Genomic DNA, 14,042 nt, shown 5'->3' on the forward strand with positions numbered 1-14,042 from the left:
TTACATATCAGTCCAAATGTTTTGACATCTCCTTGAAACTGAAACTGAGAATATTTTTATGATTATTATTATTATTATTGGAATTGTTGTTGTTATTATTGTTGTTGTTGGTATTGTTGTTGTAGTTATTTGTATTGTTGTTGTAATTATTAGTTGTATTAGATTATTATCATCATTATTATCATTATCATTATGATGATGATGGCGACGATCATGTTTCAGACACGTGATGCTGACAGCCGGCCCTGTACTGACGGAATCCATGTGGGAGATCAGCGCCCGCTACCTGGCTCACGCTGTCGCCGTGACGACTCATAACCTGTGTCTGCTCATGGCCCTGTTCCATCCCAACTCCGACAACTTCTACGGTGACATTGGACAGGTCAAGGTCGCCACACGCAAAGACTGCGTCGCCATGGACAACATGCGGCTCAAACAGCTGGCTCGACAGGTCTTTTTTTTTTTTTGCTTTCTGGTCTTTTGTCTGTCATGTAATGTTGTTTGGCCTGTAACTTGATTCAGCAGATTAAGCAACACCTGATTTTCCCTGATTTTCATATAACGTCATTTTGGGTCTGTAACTTGATCCAGCAAATTAAGGCACACCTGATTTTCATATAACGTCATTTTGGGCCTGTAACTTGATTCAGCAGATTAAGCCACACCTGACTTTCATATAACGTCATTTTGGGTCTTTAACTTGATCCAGCAGATTAAGACACACCTGACTTTCATATAACGTCATTTTGGGTCTGTAACTTGATCCAGCAGATTAAGGCACACCTGACTTTCATATAATGTCATTTTGGGCCTGTAACTCGATCCAGCAGATTAAGGCACACCTGACTTTCATATAACGTCACTTTGGGCCTATAACATGATCCAGCAGATTAGGGCACACCTGAGTTTCATATAATGTCATTTTGGGCCTATAACGTGATTCAGCAGATTAAGGCACACCAGATTTTCATATAACGTCATTTTGGGTCTTTAACATGATTCAGCAGATTAAGGCACACCTGACTTTCATATAACGTCATTTTGGGTCTTTAACTTGATCCAGCAGATTAAGGCACACCTGACTTTCATATAACGTCATTTTGGGTCTGTAACTTGATCCAGCAGATTAAGGCACACCTGACTTTCATGTAATGTCACTTTGGGCCTATAACATGATCCAGCAGATTAGGGCACACCTGAGTTTCATGTAACGTCATTTTGGGCCTATAACTTGATTCAGCAGATTAAAGCACACCAGATTTTCATATAACGTCATTTTGGGTCTTTGACGTGATTCAGCAGATTAAGGCACACCAGATTTTCATATAACGTCATTTTGGGTCTTTAACGTGATTCAGCAGATTAAGGCACACCTGAGTTTCATATAATGTCATTTTGGGCCTATAACTTGATTCAGCAGATTAAGACACACCTGACTTTCATATAACATCATTTTGGGTCTTTGACGTGATTCAGCAGATTAAGGCACACCTGACTTTAACCCCCAGACTGTTGAACCTTGGTGAAGTGAGGTCAGTGCGGCATGAGTCTGAAAGGCAGTTACTGATTTTTGTGGGGTTTTTTGTTTTTTTTCAATGGCCTTATTGGTTTTGCTGAACTAACTAAAGTAATGTGCAGTCCTGAGAAGTAGAAGTCCAGATAAAGAACGGTGACTGACATCCTGACCGCAGCAGTTGTAGAAAAAACAAACAAACTAAAAAACAGAGTGAGAGAAAAAAAGTTATTGTGGAGGAAACACAGGTTGGAAATATGATGTGTGTGTGTGTGTGTTTCTGCGTGTGTGTATGTGTTTCTATGTGTGTGTCTGTGTGTGTTCAGGTGTTTCTGTTGGAGAGCCAGGTGACCAGCATGCCAGGTTTGCAGTTTGACTTAGAGGAGGACAAGTCCTTCGTCTTTCTCATCTACCCCCCAGACCACACTGACAGCCTCAACCCCGACCACATCAGTGCCAGGTGAGGGCCCCCCCCACCTCCTGGACACTCTCCCCCTTCAGTGCCAGGTGAGGCCCCACCCACCCCCTGGACACCCTCCCCCTTCAGTGCCAGGTGAGCCCCCCCCCGTCCCCCTGGACACTCTCCCCCTTCAGTGTCAGGTGAGGCCCCCCCCCACCCCCTGGACACACTCCCCCTTCAGTGCCAGGTGAGGCGCCCCCCCCACCCTGTCCCCCTGGACACTCTCCCCCTTCAGTGCCAGGTGAGGCCCCCCCCTCCCGTCCCCCTGGACACCCTCCCCCTTCAGTGCCAGGTGAGGCCCCCCCCGTCCCCCTAGACACTCTCCCCCTTCAGTGCCAGGTGAGCCCCCCCCACCCCGTCCCCCTGGACACCCTCCCCCTTCAGTGCCAGGTGAGCCCCCCCCCACCCCGTCCCCCTGGACACACTCCCCCTTCAGTGCCAGGTGAGCCCCCCCCCACCCCGTCCCCCTGGACACACTCCCCCTTCAGTGCCAGGTGAGCCCCCCCCCACCCCCTGGACACCCTCCCCCTTCAGTGCCAGGTGAGGCCCCCCCAACCCCCTGGACACACTCCCCCTTCAGTGCCAGGTGAGGCCCCCCCCACCCCCTGGACACACTCCCCCTTCAGTGCCAGGTGAGGCCCCCCCCACCCCTGGACACTCTCCCCCTTCAGTGCCAGGTGAGGCCCCCACCCACCCCTTGGACACACTCCCCCTTCAGTGCCAGGTGAGGCCCCCCCCACCCCGTCCCCCTGGACACCCTCCCCCTTCAGTGCCAGGTGAGGCCCCCCCCCGTCCCCCTGGACACCCTCCCCCTTCAGTGCCAGGTGAGGCCCCCCCATTCCCCACCCCCTTGACCATAACTCCCTCTTCAGTGCCAGGTGAGGCCCCCCCCCCACCCCCTGGACACACTCCCCCTTCAGTGCCAGGTGAGCCCCCCCCCCCCCCCCCGTCCCCCTGGACACACTCCCCCTTCAGTGCCAGGTGAACCCCCCCTGTCCCCCTGGACACCCTCCCCCTTCAGTGCCAGTGAGGCCCCAACCCACCCCAGGACCCTCTCCCTCTTCAGTGTCAGGTGTGTTGTTCCTGAAAAGTAAATTTGGAGGTAGGCATGCCTGTAAATACAGGCAGTGGCGTAATTACTACCAGGCCAGCAGTGCAGTTTAGTTTCCGGCGCCTGTTTCAGGGTGCCGCTGCGAGACATGATCGTGGGCCTGCTGTCCAACCAGCTGCTGCTGCAGACTCTGGGCTGTCTGCTGCTGGACTCCGACTCTGAATCTGACCCTCACCCTGCATCTGATGACGGCGGCGGCGCAGCTCTGCCAGGTGTGTGAGTGTGAGTCCCTCCTCACCTGTCTGGTGCCGGATGGGGCGTGGAGCTAGGATCCTGTGTTTTTGTACTGGGGGAGACTGGAGGGATGGGGGTGATAGCCCTCGATTTCTCGCAATTTTCACGATAGGGAAAAGACAAGAAAGTAACTCTGATGATAAAGGAAATATTTTTGATAAAAATAAGCTGGACTTCTCAAGCTTTCTCTCACTTTGAGAGAAATCTTGGGATTGCAAGAAAGTGTGGTCGTTCCCCTCCTATATGTTTTCTCTCAATTGCGAGTAATCGTGGGATTGTAAGAAATCATGGGCTAACATGGGGCGAGGGGGGGTGGGTGGGTGGGATTTGATCATCTTGAAATAATGGTTTTGGTTGAAAAAATTGGTATCAATTGCCTATCCCAACCATGTGTAGATGTATTTGTTCATCCATCTGTCCAATTATCCAGCCAGCAAGCCATCCATCCGTGTACCCGTACACCATCCATCCATTCATCTATCCATCCACCCACCCACCCACCCACCCATCCATCCATTCACCCACACACTCATCCAGCCAGCCAGCCACCCATCCATCCATCCACCCATCCATCTATCACCCATCCATCCACTTCTTCATCCCACATCTATCCACTTATCCATCCCCCATCCATCCACCCACCCACCCACCTACCCACCCCCTTATAACTTATTTGTTCAGAGTTCTACACACACACACACGCACGCACGCACGCACACCCACACATACACAGTGGACATTTGGGCAGAAACAGGCCTTCCCCATTTCACAAGGGTGTGTGGCGGGTCGTTTAAACAGTTACCAGTAATCCATTCATGGTGAACCATTGAAACTCTTGTCCTGCTTTTGTTTTGGTTCATGTGTGTTTACACACAATTTGAGTGTGTGTGTGTTAGTGTGTGTGTTTATGTTGTGTTGTGTTGTATTGTATTGTATTGTATTATATTGTATGTGTATGTCTATATAAAGCGCCTAGAGCCCTATTAAGAGAATAGGCACTATTCAGATTCACATTGTTATTATTATTATTATCATTTTCATCATCTTCATCATCAACATCATCATCATTATCATCATCACTATTCTTATTCTTATCATCATTATCATTAGTATTAATCTATATATTTATTTATTTATTTATATGTTTATTATTATCTGTACACACACTCACACTCACACACACACACACACACACAAACACACACACACACACAAATTAAGAAAAAAAAATGTCTGTGTCACCCCCGCCAGGTCTGATGCGCCACATGTCCACACGGAATGTGCTGTCCTTCATGGACATCCTGGACTCCCTGTATCGCTTTGCCCTGGACTTCGACCGCCGCCCAGGCCTCAAGTTCCTCCTGCAGAAGGTGGCCGGGCTGGAGGTGGCGGCCAACCAGTACCGCCTGGCAGGGGCCAGCACTGTGCTCTACCTCCACGCCCTCACCCACCTCTGCTCCACCCTCTCCCCCCTCGACATGAGCGCAGTCTCCTCTGTGCTCATGCGGCAGCAGCAGGAGGAAAGTGCTGGTGCCGGGGATGAAAGGAGAGAGAAGGATCAGAAAAATGATGGTGGTGGTGGTGGTGGTGGTGAGGGAAAGACTGGTGGAGACGGGGCTGGGAAAGACGGCGAGGAGGAGGGCGGGAGGAGGATGGTTGGTGAAGAGAAACACGGGGAAAAGAGCGAAGAGGAGGAGGCACATCCAGAGCGAACCAGCACCACTTCCGACACCCACGTCAACAAAACAGAGGAGGAAGCCGAAACGGTTTCCGACGATGGCCAGAACTACAAACGTTCAGACAATCACAAACCATCGTCGTCGAGCGCCGTTACTGTTCCTGATGACAAAGGGAAACAAAAAGATGCTGTTGTTGCAGCAGCAGATGGTGCTGAAAAGCCGAAACCAGATCACCGCCACCAGCATTCCTCCCAGCCTGTAGCGGCAGCGGCAGCTGAACAGACAGAGGCACCAGCAGCAGCATCGACACCAGCAGCCTCCTCCTCTGACGGTGGTCCTCCCACTCACCCACAGCGGTTCCCCTCATGGAAGCAGCGAGGGACGAGCAGCAGAGCCAAGCCGTGGGAGAGCTTAGGGGTCTTCCTGCCCATGCTGAAGGACAAGTGCGATGCCATCTGCAGGCAGTATGTGGACATTCTGGCTGACAGCCAGACGGAATCGCTCGTCGACAGGATGTCAGGCCGCCCCCTCTTCTTCCTGCTGGCCCAGCCGGAAGACATCTGCGAGATCACCGGGCCCCTCCTGCGGAAAGGCAGCGACGTTGGGAGGAAGGGAGAGGGTGGTGGTGGCGGTGGTGGTGAGGGTGAGGGACGGAAGGAAGGAGAGAAGGGGTCTGTGGTAGGGATGGCGGTGTCCAGTCCTCAGATGATGGAGGGTGAGTGGGGGGAGGATTGGGAGGGGGGTGTTTGTGTGATGTGTTTGTGTCGGATGTGTGTGATGCATGTAAGTGTGATGTGTTTGTGTGTGTGTGTGTGGGGGGGAAGGGGGTGGTGATGTGTGTGTGTGTGTTTGGAGGGGGGTGATGTGTTTGTGTGGGGAGGGGGGGGGAGTATGTGTGTGTTTGTGTACACTCTTACACACATGCATACATGCTCATTCTATCAGTTTGTATGTCTGTAGTTCTCTCTCTCTTGCTGTCATACACACACACACACACACACACACACACACACTCACACACCAATGTATTTCAATGCATGTGTCTGAGATGACCTTTTCTTTCTTTGTTCCTTTTGTACTTTTGTTGTGTCTGTTAATCCTTAGGGATTTTATGACAATAAATCAAGTCACACTCCTCCCCCCCCTCCAACACATACACACACACACACACATTGACTCACTCTCATAATCAAAGAGACTTTTTTCCCTCCTCAGCATTCCCCTTCCCTCCCCACTGTCATCCTTATCTAATATAACTTATAATGAAAAGATGTTAAACAAAGAACGAACACGCACACATACACACACACACACACATACGCTATAGCCGCACCCCCCCCTTGCATTCACACTCCCCACCCCCCTCCACACACCCCCCTCCCCCACACACACATACTCAGCTTGACTGAAGCCTCAAAGCAAGACAAACCAACACTTCTTTTTGCCCCCCACCCCAGAGCAAGCTGTACAGGAGAGCCCCAAGGCTGTTCCACCCACCGACCACACCCCTCCTGTTGCCAAGGACTCCAGTCAGCATGCCGACAAGGACAGCAGGAAAGACGAAAACGTAGACGACGATGACGACTCCAAAGCAAAATTCAGCAAGCGCCAACGCAGAGCGGATCAAGAAAGCAAGGTGAGACTCAATACTTGGGTTACTGTCAGTTTTGAGAGACTCATGAGAATGACGCTCAGTTTGATTTTTAAGTCTTCTTCTTCTTCTGCGTTCGTGGGCTGCAGCTCCCACATTCACTCGTATGTACACGAGTGGGCTTTCACGTATATGACTGTTTTTACCCCGCCATGTAGGCAGCCATACTCCGCTTTCGGGGGCGTGCATGCTGGTTATGTTCTTGTTTCCATAACCCACCGAATGCTGACATGGATTTCAGGATCTTTAATGTGCGTATTTGATCTTCTGCTTGCATATACACACGAAGGGGGTTCAGGCACTAGCAGGTCTGCACATATGTTGACCTGGGAGATCGTAAAAATCTCCACCCTTTACCCACCAGGCGCCGTTACCAAGATTCAAACCTGGGACCCTCAGATTGACAGTCCAACGCTTTAACCACTCGGCTATTGCGCCCATCTGATTTTCCAGTCAAGACTTGGGAGAATGGGTGGGAGCGGGACTCGACCCTATACCCTCACGGACACTGAATTAGCAGATGAGCGTCTTGTCCATTTTGCACCATCCTCCTTAATAATAATAATGATGATGGTGATGATGATGATGATATCAGAAATAATAATGATAATGGTGATAATAATGATGATCATCTGCAATTATTGAGGACTTTTGCTGTTCTGGAACATCGTCATCATCAGCATAATAATAGTAATAATCATGATCATAATAAGAATAATGACGACAGTTGATGTATGGGTGTGTGTACCCCCAGGTATACTGAGTGGCCACACATAATAACAGTTGATGTGTGGGTGTGTACCCCCAGGTGTACTCCGTGGCCACACATATTAACAGTTGATATGTGGGTGTGTACCACCAGGTATACTGAGTGGCCACACATGATAACAGTTGATGTGTGGGTGTGTACCCCCAGGTGTACTCCGTGGCCACACATAATAACAGTTGATATGTGGGTGTGTACCACCAGGTATACTGAGTGGCCACACATATTAACAGTTGATATGTGGGTGTGTACCCCCAGGTGTACTCCGTGGCCACACATAGTAACAGTTGATGTGTGGGTGTGTACCACCAGGTATACTCAGTGGCCACACATAATAACAGTTGATGTGTGGGTGTGTACCCCCAGGTATACTCAGTGGCCACACATAATAACAGTTGATGTGTGCGTGTGTACTACCAGGTATACTCAGTGGCCACACATAATAACAGCTGATGTGTGGGTGTGTACCCCCAGGTGTACTTTGTGGCCACACATAATAACAGTTGATGTGTGGGTATGTACCACCAGGTATACTCAGTGGCCACACATAATAAGAATAATGATAACAGTTTATTTATGGGTATGTGCAGAGATGCCAACTATTACGATTTCGCCATATTTTGTTGCGCTCGATCGCAGTTTATTCCAATATTACGCCAATATCAAAATTGTTCTGAGGAGTTCATTATCTACTACACAGCATGGTTACATACTTTTTTGTCGTAACATTACCCAGACGCTCGAGACCTATTGATCCCAACGCCAGGGCAGTAACTACTCACCTTGGTCTTTCGTGATGATGCTCAGCTAATGGCGTGCGTGTTTACACTGAAACAGCATTGAGTGGACCCGTCAGCTTAAATGTTTGCCCAAACAAGAGAGAACATGGCTAAATCAAGTTGCGTCTCAGTCAAACAATGTCTGTGCCCATTGACTGATGTGGCTCGGAATCCAAGTGTTCCTGCCAAATTCAAAATATTCCTAACAAATTTCCTGATTGTTCCTACAAACACTTGACAGGGGCTGGCATCTCTGAATGATGTATGGGTGTGTACCCCCAGGTATACTCAGTGGCCACACATGATAACAGTTGATGTGTGGGTGTGTACCCCCAGGTGTACTTTGTGGCCACACATGATAACAGTTGATGTATGGGTGTGTACCCCCAGGTGTACTTTGTGGCCACACATAATAACAGTTGATGTATGGGTGTGTACCCCCAGGTGTACTTTGTGGCCACACATAATAACAGTTGATGTATGGGTGTGTACCCCCAGGTATACTCAGTGGCCACACATGATAACAGTTGATGTGTGGGTATGTACCCCCAGGTGTACTTTGTGGCCACACATAATAACAGTTGATGTGTGGGTGTGTACCACCAGGTATACTCAGTGGCCACACATAATAACAGTTGATGTGTGGGTATGTACCCCCAGGTGTACTTTGTGGCCACACATAATAACAGCTGATGTGTGTGTGTGTACCGCCAGGTATACTCAGTGGCCACACATAATAACAGCTGATGTGTGTGTGTGTACCGCCAGGTATACTCAGTGGCCACACATAATAACAGTTAACAAATTTCCTGATTGTTCCTACAAACACTTGACAGGCGTTGGCATCTCTGAATGATGTATGGGTGTATTCCCCCGGTGTACTCAGTGGCCACACATAATAAGAACAATAATAACAGTTGTGTTATCACCCCCTAGGTGTACTCGGTTGCCACGGACACGGTGATCCAGAACCTGATTGGTCAGTACAAGCGACGCAAGCTGCACAACACCATGCCCAGCACACAGGTCCAGTTCGCCCGCCAGCACCGCCCGGCCGTCTCCAAGGTCAAGGTCCCTCGCCGAGAGCCGGTGGACGAGGCCATCGACAAACAGCAGCAGTCATCCATCATGAAAGTGAGCCTGGTTTTTTTTGTTTTTTTTTTGTTTTGTTTTTAAATGTTCAACTTTTTTTTTGATGAGAGATTTGAGCAAAAAATATTTCATGTCCATAGTGCTGAAGAATCTTTTGCACTTTGGTTTTAGATCCCAGATGAAAATAATGTTTACCAACTGCAGTCATGAAGTGTATTGCGGTAATTTCAGGAAAGCCTGAACATTTCAACTTAATTCGAAGTGTGCTTGTGATAGGAATCTCTAGAAGAGCCTTGGGTTTTGGTTTGGGTTGTGTGTGTGTGTGTGTGTGTGTGTTGTGTGTGTGTGTGTGTGTGTGTTGGTTTGTGTGTGTGCGTGTGAAACAGAATCGATTTTAATGTCACTTAAACCTTTACAAGGTTTTTAAGGCACAAAGTTACATGCACCCCCCTCAAAAAACGAAACAAAATAAAATAAATAGATAAAAATATAGAACAAAAGATTGAATCACCCCTACATGCGATGGCGTTTTCTGCAGCAGTTAATGACAAATTTTCCAGACATTCCCACAAGTTTGTCTTCCAGTGTGTGTGTGTGTGTGTTTGTTGGGGAGGTTGTTTGGTTGTGGTTGACATAGCACCAGGAGCATCTATCAAAGCACAACTCCATAGCCTCCTGAGAATGAGAGTGTGTGTGTGTTTGTGTTCGTGTGTGTGTATGTGCATGTGTGTGCGTGTGTGTGTGATGACTAGAGATTGTGATTGTAAAGTCTTTTTAGGGCTCCTCTGTGTGTGTGTGTGTGTGTGTGTGTGTGTGTGTGTTGTTCGTCTCATCACCACCAAATTTCAAAGCTACATGGGTCTTTCGTTGGTTTCTCTGACCCACCTTCCTCAGCCAAAACCAGTACAGGAAAGTCTTGGGTAGGACAGGCTGTGAGTGAACTCAGCTATCAGCTGCATTCACCCCTTCACTGCCCACACTTTTTGAGGTCAGCTGTATTCCATATGCCGAGGAAAAAAAGCTGCATCAATAGTACCTAACCCACCAAAGGCTGACATGGATCACAGGATATTTAACATGTGTATTTGATCTTCTGCTTGCATATACACACAATGGGGGTTCAGGCACAAAAAGCAGGTCTGCATATATGTTGACCTGGGAGATTAGAAAAATCTCCACCCCTTTATCTACCAGGTGCCGATGCTGAGATTTGAACCCAAGATCCCCAGATTGAAAGTCCAACACTTTAATCACTCAGCTGTTGCACCCGTCAGGGACCTATACCAAGGAATTCTTCTTCCTCTTCTTCGTTTGTGGGCTGCAAATCCCACGTTCACTCGTATGTACAGGAGTGGGCTTTTACAGGTATGACAGCAGGGCTTCCTACAGTTGGTTTGCTTAGAGAGTCCAAGGGACTCCCAGTCAGGCATTTTAGGGAGTCCTCATGTGGTTCTAGAGAGTCCAGTCACAGGTAAAAAAACAACAACATTCTTTCATCCAAACACATCACACACTGCCTCACAATCAGTTCATACGCACACACAAATACACATTGAATAAGTGAAAGCAGACAGACAGACACACACGCACACACTCGCAAACACTCTCTCATTCAGAGAGAAAGAGAGATACACGTGTACAGAGAGAGAGAGAGAGAGATACACATGCACAAACACACAAGAGAGACAGAGGGAGAGAGAGATACACATGCACACACAGACACACACACACATACAGACACACACATCAGTCCCCCCCCTCGTCCTATGCACACACATGCACACAGTAAGAGAGAAAGAGTGAGGGGCACTAGTGAACCATTGAAAATGAAAAGCCATACAAGGACAATTTTTTAAAGTTTGTCAATTCCTGTCACAAACACATTTATTTCCCAGGAGTTGTACGATGACCTGGTTGCAAATTTCTCACAAGTTCTGCACTTCATTACATGTTCATCTTCATCGTACTGCAGCCATTTCATTTCTAACTCCCATGAACGTTGATAAGTGCGGCTTTTCTTTGTCAGCAATCCGTCCCCTTTTGAAGCTGGCTGATTGATGTCGGCTGATTCAGAATAAGCCTTTTCATCTTGTTTGTATTTTGGAGCGTCAAGTCCGACAGCAGAGGCATTCTGATTTCGAACTGTGTCATAGAATACTCGACAAGCATGGTCGTAAGTGTACCGGAAATGGGCAACAGTTTTCTATAAAGGGAGGTACAATACAATACAATGGAGTCTCCCATTTGACCGACAGACAAGTAGGCAGGCAGGCTTATCTGTCGGTGTGTGTCCTCATATGGGAGAAGAGGCCGATTCTGGATGCGCAGCACTTCCCACAGGTGTTGCAAGGGAAAACGTCTCCAGAAGTTGAGCCCTGCTTCCTTCGCTCACGCTTCTTAATGGCTAGCATTCTCTTGTTTTCAGATGTCTTTATGCCACTAGAGCACAGCATCCTCCAGTGAGAGCGGTCAAGGGTCAGTGAAGATAAGATGCTGACCGAAAACTAGTGAAACAAGAAGAAGCGAGCACTGTTGTTTGACCGTGATCGTTCACATTTCGATTGACGCCGATTTTGTAGTGCATGCCGCGGACTCCCTAGCTGAAATTGTAGTGCGTCCTAACTCCTTTCTCATTTTAGAGAGTCAGAGACGCACATGTGTGTGTTAACTGAAGCACTGGACAATTTTTATCTCACCATGTAGGCAGCCATACTCCAATTTCGGGGGTATACCAAGGAGTAAAGCACTTCACTCCTCTCTTCGTGTGCAGGACAGCGAGGCGCGGCAGCGGTCGTGGTCGGAGATGCTGGTGACAGTGCTGCAGCTCTTCCTGCGGCTGGGGGACCCCGAGTTCCAGTCCCTGCTGCCTGTAGTCTCACCCTGCGTCACCCGCCTCATCTGCCACGCCCACGATCACGTGCTGCGTGACACTTTGGCCCAGTGGTTCCAGAGGCTGGGGACCATCTACCACTTCCTGCCGCCCTCCTCCCTTCCACCGCCACCACCCTGCCACAAGGAAGGGGAGGGGAAGGTAGAAGAGGGGAGTGTGTCGGTGGTGTGACGGTGGTGAGAGGAAAAGATTTGGTGGCGTGTTGAAAAAGTTGTGATTTTGATGGTTTTTAGTCTGTTTTTGTGTGATTTTAGGTGGTAGGGTGAGTGTGGAGGATTCGTTGAAAGCTGAGACGATGATGATTGTGTGTGAGTATTGTTTGTAGAACCAGTAATTGTGATGATTTTATCCCATTTTGTGTGATTTTAGATGTTGGGGTGGGTGGGGTGGGGAGGGGTTTTGGTGACATACTGAAAGCTGACACCATGATGATTGTGTGTGTGTCTTGTTTGCAGAACTTGTGATTGTGATGATTTTATCCCGTTTTATATGACTTTAGATGGTGAGGGGGGTTGGATGGGGTAGATTTGGTGATGTATTAAAAGCTGTGATGATGGTGAGTGTGTGTATTGTTTGTAGCACACTTTGTGTGATTTCAGATGGGGGGTGGGGGGTGGGGGGAGGATTTGATGATGTATTGAAAGCTGTGACAATGATGATGATTGTGTGTGAGTATTGTTTATAGCACATTTTAAATGGTTTTAGGTGGTGGTAGTGGAGGGTGGGGGTGGGGGGAGGAAGATTTGAAGTTGGTGATGTATTGAAAGCTGTGATGATGGTGACTGCATGTGATGATTGTGTGTAGCACGCTTCGTGTGGTTTCAGATGATGGGCGATGGGAGTTGTGATGGGTAGGAGGGTGCAGCTTGTTGAACTGTTATTGCGTTCATTGTGTACAACAGTTTAGATGATAGAGGTGGAGGAGGGAGGTGGTGGTGTTAGGGGGTTGTGGTGATTTTATTATATTGTATTGTATTGTACTGTATTACTCTTTTTGTCACAGTAGATTTCTCTGAGTGAAATTCCGGCTGCTCTCCCCCAGGGATTGCTTGTCGCTACAATGGGAGCACCTTTTTTTTTTTCTTTCTTTTTTTTTTTCTTGCCTGCAATTGTATTTGTTTTTCTATCAAGGTGGATTTTTCTACAGAATTTTGCTGGGGCAAACCTTTTGTTGCCATGACCTCGGTTTATAGTCTCATCAGAATGACTTGTGTCCAGGAGCCAGTTGCATTGCTTGGTTCTAACTTTTTGACAGTTACACGTGACTAAATGCCTACGTTGACCAAACTAAGCCATTGGTCAGTTCCATACTACACACAGTTAGTAGCAGGTTACGTTCATACTAGGCTTTTCCGTCCGAGTAATGCAACTGGCTCCAGAGCACCACTCAAGGTGTAGCGGAGGGGGGGGAGGGGAAATGCAGGTGAGTGTGGGACTTTAACCTGTGTGCTCGATTTTTTTGCTGCCTAGGTTGGCACACTACCTTCAGGCCATCTGTCCGCATTACACTGGAAGATCGAAGCTACCAGTGGTGGTCAGGGAGAGGCAGGGATTGGAGGTGGAGAGATTTGGGGGAGGGGGGAGGGGCTGTTGGTTGATGCCGATGATGAAAAGGTGGGAGGGATGTCAGTTGTAGAAGAGAATGGGAAGATGGAGAGAGAGAGAGAGAGAAGGGATGGGATGGATTCTGTTGGTGCGTGTGGTGTTATTTTGTGATTGGGATGTACATGTTGGATTGAAATGGATCTTTTGTTGTTGGTTGTTTTTGTTTTTCCTTTTGATTTGTTGTTGTTGTTGTTGTTGAGGCATTGTGCATGGGGATACTATGGAAGAGATTAATTTTTGTCACAGAGGAATCTGATAAAAG

The 14,042-nt window shown here is 48.3% G+C and overlaps 1 protein-coding gene across 1 annotated transcript in view; it reads left to right on the plus strand.

Annotated features, from left to right (window-relative positions):
* Window positions 1–12,502, plus strand: part of LOC143283471 (brefeldin A-inhibited guanine nucleotide-exchange protein 3-like) — a 92,800-nt gene extending 80,298 nt beyond the window's left edge. Inside the window, exons 33-39 of the mRNA XM_076589713.1 lie at window positions 223–451; window positions 1,840–1,973; window positions 3,157–3,296; window positions 4,570–5,712; window positions 6,455–6,633; window positions 9,130–9,327; window positions 12,056–12,502. Of these exons, the coding sequence (XP_076445828.1) occupies window positions 223–451; window positions 1,840–1,973; window positions 3,157–3,296; window positions 4,570–5,712; window positions 6,455–6,633; window positions 9,130–9,327; window positions 12,056–12,346 (2,314 nt within the window). The 3' untranslated portion in view covers window positions 12,347–12,502. The remainder of the gene's footprint in view (window positions 1–222; window positions 452–1,839; window positions 1,974–3,156; window positions 3,297–4,569; window positions 5,713–6,454; window positions 6,634–9,129; window positions 9,328–12,055) is intronic.
* Window positions 12,503–14,042: the final 1,540 nt, after the last annotated feature.

Source organism: Babylonia areolata, chromosome 6 (genome assembly GCF_041734735.1).
Source record: "Babylonia areolata isolate BAREFJ2019XMU chromosome 6, ASM4173473v1, whole genome shotgun sequence".
Taxonomy (NCBI): domain Eukaryota; kingdom Metazoa; phylum Mollusca; class Gastropoda; order Neogastropoda; family Buccinidae; genus Babylonia; species Babylonia areolata.